The 20,026-nt window shown below is 47.6% G+C and overlaps 1 protein-coding gene across 1 annotated transcript; it reads left to right on the forward strand.

The window, feature by feature from the left end:
* Positions 1 to 2,230: 2,230 nt before the first annotated feature.
* LOC125092805 (olfactory receptor 24) lies at positions 2,231 to 3,172 on the forward strand. Its single transcript, XM_047717230.1, has one exon. It carries the CDS (start codon positions 2,231 to 2,233, stop codon positions 3,170 to 3,172), a length of 942 nt encoding a protein of 313 aa, XP_047573186.1.
* The last annotated feature ends 16,854 nt before the right edge of the window (positions 3,173 to 20,026 follow it).

Here is a 20,026-nt window from a genome sequence, read left to right on the forward strand (position 1 = left end):
AGTGTTCTTTGCAGGGAAGATGAAAAACTGTTCTCCTATCTTCATGACATCACATAGTAAGTGATCACTAAAGGGAAATGGGATTATGAACTGAGAGAACGTGATCATGTAATCTGTCTAATTGTGTAGGTCTTCTCTTAGGACCTTCAGTAGTTTTAAAGTTTCAAGCTTTCTTTTCCAAATTATGCATTTAAGAATATGAATGTACTTCTACGTACTGGTTTCCCTGCATCTCTTTGATTAGGTGAGTTTTTTGTTTTGGGGGGGTGCCTTTTTTGAGTATAGTTGATACAGTGTTACATTCGTTTCAGGTGGACAATCTAGAGATTCAACTTCTCGACACATTACGTTATTCTCACCACAGGTGTGGCCTCCATCTGTCACCATACGATGCTATTACATCATTGACTGTGTTCCCTATGCTGTGCCTTTTATTCCTGGGGCTTCATTCATTCCGTAACTGGAATCCTGTATCTCCTACTCCCTTTCACCCGTTTTGCCCATCCCCTTGCCCCCTCCCTCTGGTAACTTTCAGTTTGTTCTCTGTATTTATAGGTCTGATTCTGCTTTTTGTTTGTTCATTTGTTTTTTTAGATTCTGCACAGGAGTGAAATCATACAGCATTTACCTTTCTCTAATTTCGCTTAGCATTATACCCTCTAGGTCCACCCATGTTGTTGCAAATGGCAAGATCTCATCTTTTTAAAAGGCTGCTTAATATTACATTGTGCATATCTATATCTATATATCTACATAGATAGATGATAGATAAATAGATAGATGATAGGTTTTTTAAAAAGTATAAATATTCCTGGTTTCAATGATGATACATACATTATTTTTAAATGTCCTTTTAATAGCTCCAAAAATATAGGAACAGGCTGATTATCTTTTACTAATGATTTCTGATTTGACTACATTATGATCAGAAAACATGCTATTTGACATGTACTCTTTGGTTTTAACATTTGCTTTATGGCCTAATTTTTTATACCCTTACCAAAATTTTGCATGCTCCCACCCCCGGTCTCTCAACTACTAAAAAAAGATATGATAAAATCTTCTAATATGACGTGTTTTATCATCTTTTCCTTACAGTTCTATTAGTTTTTTCTTTATATATTATAAGCTTGTGCTATTAAATGCATATTAGTTATTTTATGTATTATATATGTAATATATAATATATCGGTTATTAGCTGCTTTTTTTCTTTTTCTGGTCAATTTTCCTTTTATTATGATATATTGACTTTCCTCATCCTTTTTGATGCCTTTGTCTTAAGTATGCCTCATCTGATATCAACAAGCTGCCTGTCATCCACTTGCTTCAGCAGCACATATCCTAAAATAAGCTGTTCATCTTCATCTTGGTTAGTATTTCTTGATATACCCTTATTATTTCCTGACAGTCAAACTTTCTACATCATTATAGGTTAGGTATAGTTCTTGCACACATGAGATAATAGAATTTTGTTCCTTTGTCCAATCTGAGACTGTTTTTAAAGATTAAAGCCATTTAAACATTTGTTATAATTACCCATATATTTTGTGATTTTTCTTTGCTTCTTTATATTTCCTTTCCTGACTTAAAATGGTTTGACCAAAATCTCTTAAGTTCTGTTATTCCCCTATTGTAATATACAAGTTATAAATTCTGTATCCATTATTTTAGTGGTTACGTTTAAACTTAAGTCATGTGGAAAGTCCAAAATACCCAACATTTTTGTTCTCCTGCAACTCAAGGCAACCTTTCAACACTTATTCTAATTCCTCTTTTGTAGTACATATAATATTTCCCTAGTATCTTAATCCATCTTGTTTGTGTGGAACTATTATTATTAGTTTAAAACTCAGTGTTTTTTAAAAAATTTTTCTACATATAAACAAGTTACTTGGCTCTTCATTGCTTCCTGGATATTGCTTATTTTTAATTCAATTTGTTTTATCCTGAAGTAAATCCCTTAGTTTTTTCAGTAAGTTTTCATGCATGGAAAATTCTCTCAACAGTTTTCTGAAATGAGAATCTTCATGGGAGGGTCCTACAACTAAACCTTGACATACGAGTTGCTGTAAACACTCCGTCAATGGTTCAATATGGAACTTGTATATAAACAGATGTTATTCTTAGTCCAGATGGGAAATGGGTTGTAATCTCATCTGATCTTCCAGAACCATCTCTGTAGCTTTCCTGGAATATCATCTTTTCAACACTTCCAGAGGAATATTACCCATGGAACCAAGGAACCAAACCAGTGCATCTGAATTCATCCTCCTGGGACTTTCAGAAAGTCCAGAGCAGGAGACCCTCCTCTTTGCTCTGTTCCTGTGCATGTATGTGGTCACCGTAGTGGGAAACCTGCTCATCATCCTGGCCATCAGCTCAGACTCCCACCTTCACACCCCCATGTACTTCTTCCTGGCCAATCTCTCCTTGGTTGATTTCTGTCTGGCCACTGACACAGTCCCCAAGATGTTGGTGAACATCCAAATCGGTAGCAAGTCAATCTCCTATCCCTGCTGCCTGACCCAGATGTACTTTTTCCATTTCTTTGGCATTATGGACAGTGTTTTAATTGCTGTGATGGCTTATGACAGGTTTGTGGCTATATGTCACCCCTTACACTACACCACCATCATGAGTCTGCATCTCTGTGGCCTGCTGGTTGGTGGCCCATGGATGTTTTCCTGCATCATCTCCCTCATTCATATCCTCCTGATGGCCCATCTGGTTTTCTGTGGGAACAATGAGTTGCCCCACTTCTTCTGTGACCTTACTCCCCTTCTCAGGCTTTCTTGCACTGACACCTCTGTGAACAAGATCTTTGTACTCATCGTGGCTGGGATGGTGATAGCCACGCCTTTCATCTGCATCCTGGCCTCCTATGTTCGCATCATTGTGGCCATCATGAAGGTCCCCTCTGCAGGGGGCAGGAAGAAAGCCTTTTCCACCTGCAGCTCTCATCTGTCTGTGGTTGCTCTCTTCTATGGGACCACCATTGGGGTCTATTTGTGTCCTTCCTCTGTGCGCACAGCTGTGAAGGAGAAAGCCTCTGCTGTGATGTACACTGCGGTCACCCCCATGCTGAACCCCTTTATCTATAGCCTGAGAAACCGGGATCTAAAAGGGGGCCTGAGGAAGCTTGTCAACAGAAAAATTACTTCATCTTCCTGACCACAAGGACACCTGGACATTTCCAGGAAGTAGGATTTCAACATCTAGGATCTTGGGCAGAAGAATAGAATTGCATGGTTTGGGAGAGTAGCCACTTTGGATTTTGAGTTGAAGATGTTTAAAAGGAAATCTGGCCTTGTAACTATTTTCTCAATTACTTGGACCAGTAAGAGTCCTTTGCTGTCTTCCCAGAAAGATCAGTCTAGTTTCTGCCAGATTGGATTTATCCTGGTTCAAAACCCAGTTAGCTCTCAAAAAATATTTATGACGTTTGTGTTCTGGGCTTGCTGTGAGTGTTGGCCATGGAGTGGTGAGCAGGAGACACAAGGTCCCTACTGTGCAGAGTTTATAGTTGAATGTGGGAAAAGATACTGGACACTAACTTTAATAGAATGAACTATGCACATGAGGGCAAGGATAGGATAGAGTAGGAACCCCCTACAGAATCTGGAAGGGGGAATCCAGGAAGGTTTTCCGGGAGAGAGAATCCTAAACCTCCAAGGATAAGATGATGTTTTCTCAGGCAAATATGAGGAGAAAGAGTATCAGAAAAAGAAAAAAAATACAGTATGTGAAAAGGTCAGAGAACAAGAGGAAGAGAGAGAAGGATGCATTTGTGAAGTGAAAAATCCAGTTCTGGTGAATAACTTGGGGAATGCCAGGTCAAGAAGAACCTTGGGACCAACTCAAGAGTTTGGCTTTTTCCTGAGAACCAGGCAGTTCACTGACTTCTAGAGACCAAAGTCAGGGAGCACATAGGTGAGTCATGTCCCCTGTACCCTCACTCCTATTCTGTCTTCTGGGGGATCAGGATGGCATGGGCTGGATGACATTTGTACAAGGCACAGGGGAGAAAGAGATTGAGACCATGCACTAAGAAAACAAGGAACCACTTGATGGTATAGGTCTTTGTAGCCAAAGAGGAAAATACCAATCAACTGAATCATGAATGTCTAAGCCAGGAGGAAACCAAGGCATGTCTCAGTCGCCATATACCCCTGTGGAATGCAAATGAGTCGTAACACTGCTTACAACAGAAATGGGAGTTATTTGTTGCAGGTGCCTCCTCACCGTGTTCTTTTACACTGTCTCATTTCCTCATTCTTTAGCCCCTGTGAAAGCAGTGTACCTCACTTATGTGTATTGTGAAGTAATTCTAATCTTTACGTAGAGATTCGCAACCCAAATGGAATGAGCAGTGAATTTGGGCTCTATTTCTGGGCTGAATGAGCACTGAAGGGGGCCAGAATTTTTCAAATGGTGCTAAGGAGCTGACAGCATCTTAAGCAGAATGGCTTTGAATAATTTGTACCTCTAGCTGGCTCATGTTACTTTCCTTCCAAGAGAATTCATTGAGACTTTCTCCACTGAACAGACCTCCAGACCTGACCCTGCTGAATAAAGATGCTTTCTAGGGATACTCTGGTGAAGAACATCCAGAAATTAAGGATAGTGGAGTTTGCTCCAGGGAACCCATCACTGGGTCAGGGAGCCACCAAAAGTCAGTTGATAGTTGAACCACAGCTTTTTCTCCTAGTAGGTCGTCTTGCCCATATGCCCATGAGTAGTTGCAGTAATGGTTGGGAGAGGGGATCCAATAGGGGATGCCTGGCACCAATAAAAATCTCTTAAGATTCTGTCAGCCAAACTATCTCTGTCTTGTTTTGTGTTTAAAAAAAAAAAAAAAAAGTTAAGGCCTCACCTCCAGGAGAGATTTGTCCTGGTAACCCTAACAATATCAACATCCAACATTTGCTGGCATAGATATATGTTTAATTAATTAATTCAACAAATATTTACCAAGTGTCCTTTATGCTAGCTAATATTCTAAGCATTGGCAATAGAGCAGTGAGCAAGAGAGAAAGAGAAAGAGAGAGAGAAAGCCCTTTCCTATGACTACAAGGTTTAGTACCCAAGGGGTTTTTTGGGGAGTGAAACTGATCTGTATCCTGATATCAGAGCAATGACTTTGAAGGTACTAAAAATTTTAAAGTTTCTTTTTAAAGATTTTATTTATTTATTTGACAGAGAGACAGAGATCACAAGTAGGCAGAGAGGCAGGCAGAGAGAGAGAGAAGGAAGCAGGCTCCCTGCTGAGCAGAGAGCCTGATGAGGGGCTCGATCCCAGGACCCTGAGATCATGACCTAAGCCAAAGGCAGAGGCTTAACCCACTGAGCCACCCAGGCACCCCGGTACTAAAAAATTTAAATGCTCTTTCTCCCCAGGTCCCACAAATCTATACATGGGATAAAATTCCACGGACTGTAAACTAGAAAAAAAAAAGTTAATTTTACTGATACTACTTTTTTTTCAAAAATAAAATTAAACACTAGATAATAAAGCAACCATTCCCATTTCAGCAGGGAAAACAATAAACAAAGAAGTAATCACTATGTCAGATAACTACCAGTGGTGAGAAGAACTTCAAAGGTTTAATGGAGACTATGTGACAGAGACAGATGGGGGGAGGTATTTATTTATATGGGGAGATATTAATATGGGCATTTCTGAGAACACTTTGTCTCTGGTATGGTGACTTCTGAGATGAGACCTGTATCAGGCCAAGAAGAAAGTATTCCTATGAAGGAAGTGGGAACAGAGTGTCTGAGGAAAGGAATTAGACATGCAAAGTCAGGAACAAGTTGGTATTTAAGTATTAAGGATTTGTCCATGTTTTTAAAATATATGTAGATTAGTGTAAACAATTTAGATTTGCAGGAACAAAATCCTGCAAGCATTATAAACACAATATAGAACTTGGCTGAAAACAACCAAGGGTCATTATCTCATGGTTTCTGTGGGTCAGGAAACTAGGAGTGGCTTAGCTCCGGGACGAGGCTCAGAGTCTCTGATAGGGCGGCAGTCACAGTGTCAGCAGGCACTATGGTCAGGCCCCGTCTTCACTAGGGCAGGGGACCTGGCTGCACCCTCCCTCTGGGCAGATCTCACTTCTTCACTCATCAGAGACAGCAGATCCAGGACAGAGGGGTCTCTCCATAGTGGGACAGGAGAAAGAGAGGAACAAAGACAGAGAGGGGGAGAGAAACAGAGAGGGAGAGAGAGACAGAAATAGAGACAGAGGGAGAGAGAGGGAGACAGAGACAAAGAGATAAAGACAGAGACTGAGACAGACACGGAGGGGGAGAGAGAGACAGAAACAGAGAGGGAGGGAGACAGACAGAGACAGAAGGAGAAGGACCAAAGAGAAGGAGAGAAAGAGGGAGAGGGAGACAGAGAGAGATAGAGACACAGAGAAAGAGGGAGAGAGAGAGATAGAGAGGAAGGGAGAGAGAGGGACAGAAAGAGAGAGGGACAAAGACAGAGACACACAAAGAAAGTGAGAGGGAGAGGCAGAGATAGGGAGAATGAGAGGGAGGGAGAAAGGGAGGGAGGGAGAGACGAGGAGAGAAAAAGGGAGAGACTGAGGGGGGCACCAATATCCTCCCAGCAGCTGCCCTTTCAGGCGATGTTGGTGGCCTTAAACCTGGGTGTTGCTGGTGTGGACACTCCGAAGTTGTGCAGTTCCATTTTAGGACACACAGGGGCAGCAGAGACACCTGGCCCAGATGCCCCCTCCTCTCACCTGCAGGAGGAACAGAACTTTGCAGGGAGCCTCTGGATACCATGCCCAGACCTTCTGCTAATCCTTCCTGGTTCCTGACCCTCCCTCCACCTCAGCCCCGTCACCACAGGGGAGCCACAAACCCGCAGCTTCCTGAGGGCATCCCAAGTCGGGGCACATTAGCAGAGTGGCCTTACGTGTTCCAAATCCCCTGTGCATCCCACCTCCAGGACTCCCTGAATCTCTGCTCTCTTTCCCCATCCCACCCAGGACTGGGACCCTCTGGGGTCCAAATGGGGAGGGGGTTCCACAGGGCCCTTGTTCTTTCCGAGGTAGGGAGAGAGAGAGAGAGAGACAGGGGGCCGGGGAGAGAGAGGGGAAGGGACCCCAATCATGACAAAAAATAAAAATAAAACACCAGCCTCTGTGTACAGGGTCTCAAGTCCAGAGGTGACCTTGGGATGGGTGGCATGTAGTGTCCACTTCACCAAGGCAGGATTTGGAGAAGGCCAAGGGGAAGGTGGAGAGATGATATTGACAGAGTACTTGCGTGTTTAGGACCCTCATCCTTCCCTTCGCAGACACTCATTGGGTGCCTGTGATGTTCCTGACAAGCCTCGGGCCTGGGGGGACGATGGATGAATCAGTGAACGGCCAGACTCTGCCCTTCAGGAGCTAACATTCAAGTGTCTGAGTCCATGAATATAATTAAGAAGTGCATCGAGGAAGATGTGAGGTCACATTTTTTTGAAGAACAAAATATGGGTAAGGGTAGAGCGGTCTGTGACAGTTTTTCTCTTTTATAGCTTTACTGAGATATAATTCATATAGCATGCATTCACCCACTTAAACTATACAACTAAAAAAGAAATATATAAAAAAATAAAACATACAATTTGGTGGTTTTCAGTGTGTTCACAGAGCAGTGCGCCCATCACCACGATCACTTTTAAAACGCTTTATTCCCCAAAAAGAAATCCCACACTTAATGGCAGTCCTCATGCCCCATGTCACCCCTACTCCTTAACCCCCAGCCCTGACTAACCACTAATCTATTTTTTTTCTGTGGCTTTGCTGATTTTAGACATTTTACATAAATGGCACAGAATGCGTGGCCTTTGTGACCGTCTCCTTTCACTGAGCCTTGTTTTCAAGGTTCATCTATGCTGGAGTATAAATCAATACCTCATTCTTTTGTAAGGCCAGATCCTAGTCTCTCATATATTGTATATATGTCCAGAGACAGCACATTTTCTGTATCCACTCATCAGTGGATGGGCATTTGGGATTTTTCCCACACTGTTTCCACTCTTTGGCTGTTAGGAATAATGCTGCTACGAGCATTCATATACAAGTTTTGTACAGACAGGATTGTAGGGTGTTTTTGTTATTTTTTGTACTGAGGCATAACTGACTTAGAGCATCATGTTAGTTGCAGGTGTCCTACATGATACAATGTTTATATGTCTTGCTAAATGATCACCACAGTAGGTCTGATTCACACCTGTCACCGTACATTGTTGCAAAACTTTTTTTCTTGCCATAAGAATTTTTAAGATTGGGCACCTGGGTGGCTCAGTGGGTTAAGCGTCTGCCTTCTGCTCAGATCATGATCTCGGGGTCCTGGGATCGAGACTCATGTCTGGGCTTCCTGCTCACCGGGGAGTCTGCTTCTCTCTCTCTCTCTTCCTCTGCCCATCTCCCTGCTCATGTTCTCTCTCTCTCTCTCTCAAATAAATAAATAAAATCTTAAAAAAAAAAAGAACTTTTATGATCTGGTGTCTTAGCAACTCTTAGCAATATACAATTTGCCTTGTCACTAACAGTCACCATGCTATACACAGGATTGTGGTTTTATTACACTAACTACTTAGGGAAGGCCTCACTGAAAAGGTGGCGTTTGATTAGCCGTTGGAAAGGTGAAGGAGGGAACCATTTGAACAGGCACCGGGCAGCCAGCTCCCAGGCCCTGAGCTGAGAGCAGGCCGGTGTGCTCAAGGAATCACTGCGAGTAGAGATCGGGACCATGTTAACAGAGTTAAATAATGAGCAGCTTTCTTATCATTGTGCAGCTGTTGGAGCAGTTCCCAGAGATGACAAAGAGCTTGCAGGAAGCGTGAAGAGCTCGGTAAGGAAGGGGGAGCAGAGGGGAGCAGAACAATGAAAGCTGGGGGGGGGGCGGGGAGTGAGTCATGGCAATGGGAGTGTGAACAGAGGTGTTACCTGGGTCAATGAGGTGTTACCCTGGGATCCGAGCCAGCTAGGTGGAAGGGGGGGTATCCCCAGTGAAAGCAGGCAGGCCTGGGCTTTAGAAAGTGAATCTGGTAGTGCACCGGCCTGGAGCTCCCCACCCTCCTCAAAGCCTGAGCTGGAAGGCCAGCTTCCCCATGGATGCCAAGCCACCAGCCCAGCAGAAAACAGGTCTCAGGTGTCATTAACACCTGATTTGTCAGGAGCTGAATGAGATCAGATTTCCCTGGGAGGCCTGATGTCCTTGAGAGAGGGGTCCCACAGTCTGTCCTGGTTATTTCTGTCCCCAGTCCCTCCACAAACCTAAAGGCACTATTCACTGCGGGCAGTTTCTCTGCTTTGGAGTCAGGGAAGGGGCTGAGGCTTCCTCCAAGTCTGAGGATAGGTTTGAACTCTCAAGAGAGTCAGGTTTCAGCAAACCTAAGGAATGTGCTCCAGGGAGTACCTGAAAGGTGGGGGAAAGGGAAGGAGCCTTTCCTTTAAAGATTTTATTTGTTTATTTTCAAGAGAGAGAGAGAGAGAGAGAGCAGGCAAAGGGAGTCCTATGTGTGGCTCAAGCCCAGGACCCTGGGATCATGACCTGAGCTGAAGGCAGACGCTTAACCCACTGAGCCCCCCAGGTGCCCGGAGCTTTTCCTTTAGAACAGAGTGGGGTCCCCTAGGACACAATGGGCAGGGTACCAGTGCTGAGCTGATGTCTTATTAACAATAAGATATGCAGCCCCTTCCCCCAGGCTTTTAGAAGGAAGGGCTTCTCAAAGGAAGAGGGGAGTTCCTCCTGAGAAGGAAAACATCTTAGAGCTGCAGCCAATATCCTGGCGGGAGGTCCCCAGACCTTCCTGAGAATCAGACCAGGGCCCGGGATCCCCCCTCCCTGGAGAAATACACATACATAGACACTGGTAACATTTCAATGGCTCAGAGCAGACCCCAGGGCTTGGACTAAAATCCCGAACAGCCCCTTGCTAGCTCGGTCACCTTGGGCAAAGCCCTTAATGCTATGCTCCGGTTTTCTCTCTGTACCCTGGAGAAAGGGTGATCATCTTTTCGTCCCATTGGCATATGGGATGATGAGACACAACAAGGCATGTGGAGGATTTAGGGCAGCAGGTGGTGAAGGGGGAGTACTGGGCTCTCATTATTACTGAGGAATCCCATCTATCGGTTTTCTAGGGGTACATGTTGCTGCTTCTATCCTTAGGGACTAGAGGAGGGTGCACAAGTTTGGGGAGGGCAGTTCAGAAAATCCATGGTTTTGCCCTTATTCGGCCCCAAGGCTGATTTCCACGGAGAACAGTGGCACATCCAGCAGATGCTGCTTTCACGGCCCAGAAGCAGGAAGTTGGGGCCACCAGGTGGCTGAGCCTTAAGGGCAATAGGGAGGGTGTGGTCTGTGGGGTTTGGGGATGAGGGTGGGGGGTGATGAGGGATGGGGAGGAGCTGTTTTGGGACCCCCTTCATCAAAAGCCTTGGGAGGCTTGAAGCCTCCAGCAAACACCATGTGGTTAATGAATTTTCTCCTCCTGGGGGAATAAAATCAGCAAGATTCATCGGTGATGTCTGTCTGGGCCTGAGCAAATGAAGGATGTGATGCATGTGTGCGGGCATCTGCTTTCCCCGTCGTGGGCCTCTTCATTCCTTTATGGATTACCCGTGAGCTTCCAGAGAACATGCCAGAGACAAACAAGGCCCTGGCTGGAGCTGTGCCCACAGCCCAGCCTGAATGTTGGTGGGGGCTCGGGGAGAGTGAAGGCTTTCTGGAAGATCATCCCCAGAGCTAAGTTGCCAGGTGAGATGGGGAGGGATGGGTATGCAGGAGGAGCATCCCAGGCAAAGCTGCATGGGTGGGTGGGGGCATAAATGACAATTGCCTTGTCTGGGAAGTTGTCAAAATACCAATGGGGTCAACAAGGCCGGTGACTTAGAAATTTCGAAGTCCATTGATTGGCCTGAAGGACATAGATGTTGGTTGGTTTTGCTCTCTCCAAAGTGTGAACTTCACAAAGACAAGGAGGTTGTCTATCCTGTTTCTACCGAACACTGACATGGACAGCTGGACCTCGGCAGGGTGTGCTGGTAAAGTTTTCACGCCCAATCCTTGGGAGGTGGGGGAGGGGATCCCGATCTGTAGGGTTTGCCAGTCCCACAGGTTTAAATATTTCTGTCCGAGGCCTCACCTTAAAGGTAGAGTAGACAACGTCAGGGTCCTATAATGGCAAAATGAAGGAAGTGATGAGTTTTGAGTCTTTATTACTTCTGTTTTTAATGTATTTAATCATATGCTTATATAGTTGATTTTTTACTGATGGCATTGTTTAAAAACTCACAAAACCCCTGACAACTTGATAATCACTCTTGTAAGGGGGGATGAGCTGTCTCCAGGACACCGTTGAGGTGATCTAGCTCGTAGTAGGTGTCTGAGTGATATTTGGTGAGTATGTGAATTAATTTACCAAAGGAGCTCATACTTGCTGCAAAGAATCCAGACGGTAGTGAAGTGTGTTTGGGAATAAGTGAAAGCCTTCCCTTTATCCTGTGCTGGGGTGACCATGAGACTCGGTTGTGGATCTTTCCAGACATTTTCCATACACACACGTACACATAAAGGTCAGTGGACGACGTTGGCTTTGTTTTTGTTTCAGTGTTTTTATTTCTTATCAAACACGTGGTTCTCTTCTCCCTCTTCTTTTTTTTTATTTTAAGATTTTATTTATTTATTTGAGGGAGAGAGAGAGAGAGAACAGGAGGGAGAGGGAGAGAGAATTTGAGCAGACTGTGCTGAGCACAGACCCCAGAGTGGGGCTTGACCCCATGACCGTGAGATCATGACCTGAGCCGAAACCAAGAGTCCCGCACTTAACCGAGTGAGGCACCCAGGTGCCCCTCTGCTCCCTCTTTTAAATTCAATTTTTATTATTTTTATGTTTAAATTTTTGTTATTTATTCCACAATGCATCCTGGAAATTATTCCTGTTGGCTCACCATGATCTCCCTTTCTTCATACTGGCTACTTCCTGAGCCTCCCCCTGGATGGACCGGAGCTCAGTGGTCAAGCTGCCTGTGGCCACTAGGCTCAGGACAGAATTTATAACTTGGTTAATTTTAACTTAGGTTTGAAAATTGAGATCAATTCAGGGATTGGAAAACCTCTGACTACATTTGGCAACAATGTGGGTATAAGAAACTACTTTTTTTAAGTATAAATTTCATGAAGCTTAGATGTAAATCCAGTAATTCTGATGAAAATGTAGCACATGAATTGAGATGTGCATATAAAATACACACTGAATTTCGAAGACATTAGTATAAAAAATGTAAAACATCTCAGTAATTTATGTTGATTCTGTGTCAAAAATATTTTTCAACATGTTGAGTTCAATAAAATACACTCTTAAAATTAATTTTATCTGGGGACACCTGGGGGCTCAGTTATTAAGCATCTGCCTTCGGCTCAGGTCCTGATCCCGGGGTCCTGAGATGGAGCCCCACATCGGGCCCCCTGCGCAGTGGGAAGCCTGCTTCTCCCTAGCCTTCTGCCTGCCTCTCCTTTTGCTTGTGCACTCTCTCTCTCTCTCTCTCTCTCTCTGGCAAGTAAATAAATAAAATCCTTAAAAATTTTTTAAAAAGAAAGTATTTTAAAAAATAAAATTAATCTTATCTCCACACACACACACACAGTCACACCACTGAGACCCATTGCTCTAGGCTAAGTAGGGCACCTTATCTCATGGAACTCTCAGCTTCTGTGGCAGGAATGATCTTTACCTTGCATATAGGAAATGGAGCCCCAGAGGGGTTAAGTGACTTGCCCAAGGTCACACAGCAGGGTAGAAACCCAGGCCTTCCTGTCAGAGTCCCCAGCCCTGGGCGGTGCATCCCCTACTATGCTTTCCCCAGAGCAGCTCTCCCAAGTTGAGTGTCAGACCCCAAGTTCTCGGGCATCTGGCCTGGCCCTTTGAGGCAGCAGCATTCACTGGCCACGCTGTGTTTGAGCTCAGAGCATCCGTTTCCTTATGTGGTAATGAGCTTACAGTAAGCCCTGCTTTCCCCGTGGTATGATGAGAATCGAATGTATTCCAAGGACTAAGGGCAGGAAGGACAGGGCCTGGGGTTTCTCATTTACTTCTGCTTGTATTTATTAAAACAACACGCAGAGCAGGTCTGCTATGTACCAGTCAATCCTACCATTTTACCTCACTTCCCCATGGGTCGGTCTCTTTCTTACCTTTACTGGCAGGTGATAAGACAGAGGCTCAGCGAGGTTGAGGAACTCACCCAAAGTCACACAGGTAGCAAGGAGCCAAGTCAAGATTTGAATTATGGCATCAGCTCTAGAACCTATACTCTTAACCTCTGGGCTTCCTTGGGGGACTATGAGTGTGGCAAATATATCAGAATCTGGAAACACAGGCCCAGACCCAGGGAATCCATTCTCTTTCAGCCTGATGCTGGTGTACTGGCTCTGTTGGACCCAGACCCAAACCCGTTTACATCTAAGAGATGCTGAGCAGTGTTAGGCCCCTCCCCCAGCCTCCAGTGGCATTTCCCTGGTCGCAGGGGAGGAGACAGTGGGGCCAAAGCTTAAGAACAATGGGACGGCTCAGTTACTAATGCCACTTCTGGGCGAGGTTCCTGCATTCCCCAAGGTGAGAGAGGGAGCCACAGCTTCCTGGTGGGCTCGAGGGAGCTGGAGGACCCAGGAGCTGAAACCTGCTCAGACCTTCTGGGCTCTGGGTCTGGTTTGGCTAAAAAACTTACCCATGTTAATGGACACTGGTCACTCCTGCCCCAGGGGGCTGAATTTGAAAAGAGGAACCTGGTGGGCAATTTGTAACCCAAAGGAATCAAGTGCCTTCTCTGGGTGGGCCTCCTTGATCCCCCCACTCATGCCAAGTCCATTTTTACTGAATATTTCTATCCATCCATGTATTTATGCACTCGGCAAGCACATTCTGTTTTGCTAGGTACTGATGTGAATAGTATGACACAGCTCTGTCCCTTAGATCTTGCTCCCACGCCACCATCTCTGTGTGTATCTCTTTCTGACTCCACGTCCCGCCACCACACTGGCCTTAGGCACGTTCCCACCACAGGGCCTTTGCACTTGCTGCTCCCAGCAATGCTTTCCCCCAGGCATTTTGCATCTTTGTCTTCTGTATGTATCATCCTGACCACCTGTCTATAGTGTCCCCTCTGCAGCCCCCCTGCTTTGATTAATCACCGTCTCATCCCCATTTCACTCCCTTCATAGTTACTGATACCTGAAATGATCTTGCTGATATATGTTTTTAAAGATTTTATTTATTTATTTATTTATTTGAAAGAGAGAACATGGGGAGGAGGGGCAGAGGGAGAGGGAGCAGAACCCCCCGCCCCCGCCAACCCCCGAACACGGAGCCTGATGCAGGGCTGGCTCCCAGGACCTTGGGATCAGGACCTGAGCTGAAGGCAGACGCTTAACTAATTGAACCACCCAGGTGCCCCGGATCTTGTTGATTTGCTTGCTTGGGAATCTGCCTCAGGGGTCTCTGTTTTGTTCATTGGTTGTCGTGTCCCTTGTACCTAGCATAATGCCTACCACATAGTTGGCATTCGATAAATATGTGTTGCCTGGACGGACGGATGGACAGGGCTCATAGGCTTGAAACAGAGCAGCTGTAAGAGCGCATCAGTGCAGAAAGTGAGCTCAGCTGGTCAGAGAGGGAAGAGACAGCAGGGTACTGACATAAGGGACAGGGCAAGCAGCTTCCTGAGTCGGTCGAGGGGTTATCCTAGGGTCTTGTAGGATGAGCAGCTGTTTGCTAAATGGGTGGAGGAAACAGCATGCCAGACGGAAGGAACAGAAAGATCAGTAGATGGGGCTTAGGGGGAGGCAAGAGGTTCAGAAATACAGGAACATTGTGTGGGGACAGAGAGACATGTGGGGCGACCCCATCAGGCAGAGGCCAGTGGCATGGGCCGTGAAAGAATTCACCTGAGACAGAACAACGGAGATAGTTTATTGACTACACCGCAAGGGAGCAGTGGCTGGACAGCAAAGGAGAGACTGTCTGCCAGGAGGCAGTGGGAGGGGGAGTGGTGAGAGGGTGGCATGCTGTAGTTAAGGAGGGGAGGTGAGGAGGTGGGGGGATGTGCGGAATTTTCTGGTTTTGGTACCTGTGGTCAGTTACAGGTAGCCCACTGGTCAGCTAGGGCTTGTGGATATTTGGAAGTGGGTCACCTGATGGCCTGTTGGTGTCCAGCCTGGTGGTGGCTCCAGGCCCTTCTATCTTAATCAGGTTTCCACGGCTCGAGCCTGCTGCCCAAAGCGGCCCCTGTAAGACAGAGAGGATGCCCCTGCAGGGAGGTGGGCACAGGGCCAGCAGACACCACTCCTTGCAGACGGGCCCAGTGCAAAAGGCACACAGGGGCTCCGCGTTCATAAATGACCAAGAATGAGAGACAAGGGCTGCAGAACATCAAATCTGCTGCCTACACGGTCTGCTTTGAGGACTAAAGAGCTGGACCCTGTCACGAGAAACTACTGAAGGTTTCCAAGTTGGGAGCAGAGGCAAGGCTGTGTGGGGATGGACGCAGAAGCACAGGGTTACCACTCACCCCTGCTGTCCTGCAGTCCTCCTCCTCCCCTCTGCCCTCCTCACTCATCACCATCCAAGTCGCCCCCTGCCCCACCCACCTGGTGTCGCTTCCCTTCCCTGGGTCCCCACCACCAGGACTTGAACCACACTTTCCTGACTTACGCCCCCCTGGCCCCTTCACTGATGGGATTTCTCTTTCCAGACCTTCCTTAACAAGACCATGAGGGGCTTTTTCTAGAATCCCAACCGTTCCCTGCTACTGCTCAGTTTAAAACTCCTCGGCACCTGTCCGGAGACTTTGGAACAAAGTGCAAGTCTCCTGCCCCGTGTTCTGGCCCCTCCCGAGCAGCCTCTAGCTGGGAAGTGTGCAGAGCCCAGCTATCTATCAGGAGACTCTGCAGCCAGATCTGGGTGTCATTCCAGCCCTGCCCCTCGCTGGCGGTGTGAGTCGGGGCCAGCTTCCTGGGCCTCGGTTTGCCTCCTCTGTAAAATGGGGACAACTCTGGCTAATCCAGCGGGGTCCTGGGACCAGCAGCACTGACACCACCCAGGAGCCTGTCAGACGTGCAGATTCTGAAACCCAATGACTCGAGATCCCAGTGACTCGTGCCTATGAAACCTGAGATGTGCCAACAGCACATTCTGGTGGGAGTTCTGGTCATTGGGCGCATGGCCACTACTCAGTAAATAATTGTGAGAACATAGTCACCGCCTTTCCGTCCACGTTGATAACAGGGGACCCATCCCAATGGTGAGCATGTATTTCTGATCGATTAACCTCTGCGCTCGGGGAAATACTTCTCCGTGGTGCTGATTATAGCAGTATGAGTTACCTGAGGAGGGGGCCGCCGCTGTTATCCCCATTTTATCGGTCAGGAGGCTGAGGTTTAACAAGGTTGAGCTGCCTGAGATAAGGGGGGCCCCCCTCACCCTTCTCTGTTTGGGCAGCAAAAGATGGCAGAGGACCGTCATGCGTTCGAACCCACTGTGTGACTTTGGCAGTTCACTCAACCTCTCTGTTTGTTCTTAAACCGGGTCCTGGGTGACACAGGTTTGGGAAGTGCTAGATTTCATGGGTTTGTTTACTCATGAGAGCTGACTCATTCTTCAGGCCTGGAAGGTACAGGGCCTGGGGCCCAGGATACCTTCAGGGGCTCACAAAAATATTTTCATCTTTTAAAATCAGAAGGGGGGGGCGCCTGGGTGGCTCAGTGGGTTAAGCCTCTGCCTTCGGCTCGGGTCATGGTCTCGGGGTCCTGGGATCGAGCCCCGCATCGGGCTCTCTGCTCAGCGGGAACCTGCTTCCCCCTCTCTCTATGCCTGCCTCTCTGCCTACTTGTGATCTATCAGGTGAATAGATAAAATCTTTAAAATAATAATAATAATAAAATCAGAAGGGGGAAAAAAAAAACCAAAACTACTTTGTGGTGAATTATATTTACCCTTATACCAAAGTGGTTGAAAGATATGATTTAAGAAATTGTTACTGGGGAGGGGGCAGACGTACCTTTGGCCCCCGCTCTGCGTCTGGGGCTAGGCCAGAGCAGGCCTGCTGACACCTCTCTGCTCCCCCTGCCCCCCCAGCCCCTGGGTCTCTGTCTTCCTGGGAACCAGACAGGCTGAACCAAGGGCCCAGGGGGCCAACTGGGCCCTGGGAACAGAAGAAGGGGCCCTTCCCAGCCCCACCCAGCCTCAAGGGATTAGGTCGACCAGGCACATTCGATACTCGCCAGATCTCAGCCACCTGGCTGCCGGGCCCTGGGGAAGGGGCTCTGGTCATGTCTGTGTGCTCGGCTCGGGGGCTGCACCAAGGGCAAGGAGTGGCCTCCACGCTTTCCTGATGCCTTGAATGGCTGGCCCATGGCAGGGCCCCCCTGGAGGCCAGCATTGGCTCCTGGTACTGCTGGCGCTCAGATGCCTGCTGCCCACAGGTAAGGGCCTCTCCGGGTTCTGGTCCTCTGGGAAAGAGGGGACATGGGTGCGCAAGGGCCCTGGGCTCTTCTCAGATGGCGGTCAGTGTCCATGGCCCTCGTCTCCCTTTCCTGCCTGGTCTCCACCCAACCACATCCTCTTTCATGTTTCTAAACACGTCACCGAGAGACCATTCTCTCCCCTTTCTCCCCCGTACTCTCCAGCTCTGCACCTGTCATTATATTCCACCATTATTTATTTACTTGTTTGTCTATCTCCCCCTCCAGCCTGTGAGCCCCACGAGGGCAGTTTTGCTCTCTAGTGCCTGGGATGGTGCCCGGCACATAGTAGGCCCTCCGTGAATATTTATCTTGTGACCTAGGGTAGTCTGGCTGGAGGTGGGAAGCACAGTGGCCGAAAGCTCGAGTTTGGGGGTTGAACCCACCTTCCCTGGCTGGGATCCCTGAAGCCACTTGACTTTGGGCCTCAGTTTTCCTATCTGTAAAATGAGTGTGACCGCGATAACAGCAGTTTGTAGGGCACATTGGGAGGGCTGGATGGGGTCACAGAGATAATGCCTGGTCCATGGCCAGTGACCTTGCCGTCGTGAGGGGGAAAGGGCATGCGTGGGTGGGGTGGGGGCACGAATGGGACCCTCTTTGTGTGGCATCCAGAGGCGACCACATTTTCCACGTGGGCTGGAGGAGAAATGGTGTGTTGGGTTAGAGATACTGCCTAGCTGGTGACCCCAATTTACTGAGGAGAAAACTGAGGTTTAGAGGAATTTGCTTGGGACCACACAGCAGGAGAGGTGGGGCCCGGCCACTCAGTCACTCAGTGGTCCTTTGTTGAGTCCCTGCCACGCACCCGTGCAGGCTGTGCGGACACAGCAGACACTCGCAGGGAGGGCAGGTGGGAAAACGGAAGCCGGGGAGGACATACAAGGGCTCTGGGAGCTGGGGGAGCTTCCTGGAGCTGCCTAGCAAAGGACGGCAGCTTAAACAACAGAAATGTACTGTCTTGCCATCCTGGAGGCCAGGAGTCTGAGATCGACGTGTTAGCAGGGCTGGTTCCTTCTTAGGAGCTCTGAGAGGGAGTCTGTTCTGGGCCGTCTCCTAGCTTCTGGCAATCCCTGGCGTTCCCAGGCTTCTGAAGTCTCCCTCCAACCTCTGCTTTCAGCCTGTCTGGGTCCAGATTTCTCCTTCTCATAATGACACAGTCATGTTGGATTAGAGGCCCACCTTGCTCCAGGGTGACGTCATCATAATTTAATCAGTGACATCAACGACAACCCTATTTTCCAATGAGTTCACATTCAGGGCACCTGGGTGGCTCCGTCCATTGAGCGTCTGACTCTTGATTTCAGCATTTCAGCTCAGGTCATGACTTCACTCATGGTCGAGAGATGGAGCCTCTCATAGGTCAGGCTCCATGCTGGGCCTGGAACCTGCTTAAGAGTCTGTCTCTCCGGGATGCCCACGTGGCTCAGTCAGTTAAGGGTCTGCCTTCCACACAGGTCATGATCCCAGGGTCCTGGGATCGAGCCCCGCATAGGGCTCCCTGCTCAGTGGGAGTCTGTTTCGCCCCTCCCTGCTGCTCCCCGTGCTTGTTCTCTCTGTCTCTCAAATAAGTAAAATCTTAAAAGAAAGTCTCTCTCTCTCTCTCTCCCTCTTCCCCTCCACACACCGCACCCCCCCCCCCGAAAAAAAGTTCAAATAAGGTTACATTCTGAGAAGTACCAGGAATTAGGACTTCAATGTATGAATTCAGCAGGGAGATAATTCAGGCCATAACCCAGGTGTTGGGGAGGTAAAGGCAGCTGAAGTATGCTGAGGTGTGGGGGGTGGGTGGGAACCTTCCCCAAGAAGATGGGGTTTCTGGCGAGCTCTAGAAGAAGGCTCTGCAGGCAGAGAGTCTCTTTCACTGGCCTGGCCTGAGGCATGGGAGTCCCACCTCTGGAGGCTGAGGCTTCAGTCAAAGGAAACCTGAGCGAGGGTGGGCTCTGCCCTCTCCCACCCCGAGAACCTACATTTGTGGAAAGAGAAGTGAGAGAAGGAAGAACCCTTTACTGGAGTGATTCCAGACTTGAGGGCACAGTAACCCCTCCTGGGCTTAATGAAAACCCAGTTTCTGGGGCAGTGGGTCTGGTGTGGGATGACGTGGCTTACCAAGAATCAGCCCCCTTACTTCACACCCATTCAGACAACTACTATAAAAACAAATACCTAAATTTTTAAAAACCCCAAAGGACAAGTGTTCCTGAGAAGAAGCTAGAACCTAGAACCCTTCTGCATGCTGGTGGGAATGAATAATGTAGCCACTATGGAAAATGGGATGGAGGTTTCTCAAAAAATTAAAACTAGAAATACCATATGATCCTGCAATTCTGCCTCTGGGCACATATACACACACAAGTGTTGAAAGTGAGGCCATGAGCAGATACTTGCCGCCATGTTCAAAGCAGCGTTACTCACAATAGCCAGGAGTTAGAAGGAGCCAAATGTCCATCAACCGATGAGATGAATGGATGTATATAAGATATATTCATAGAG

The sequence above is a fragment of the Lutra lutra genome, chromosome 1 (assembly GCF_902655055.1).
Source record: "Lutra lutra chromosome 1, mLutLut1.2, whole genome shotgun sequence".
NCBI lineage: Eukaryota > Metazoa > Chordata > Mammalia > Carnivora > Mustelidae > Lutra > Lutra lutra.

What these genes read in the sequence shown, in the direction of transcription:
- LOC125092805 (XM_047717230.1), top strand. Translation starts at nt 2,231, where the DNA reads ATGGAACCAAGGAACCAAACCAGTGCATCTGAATTCATCCTCCTGGGA.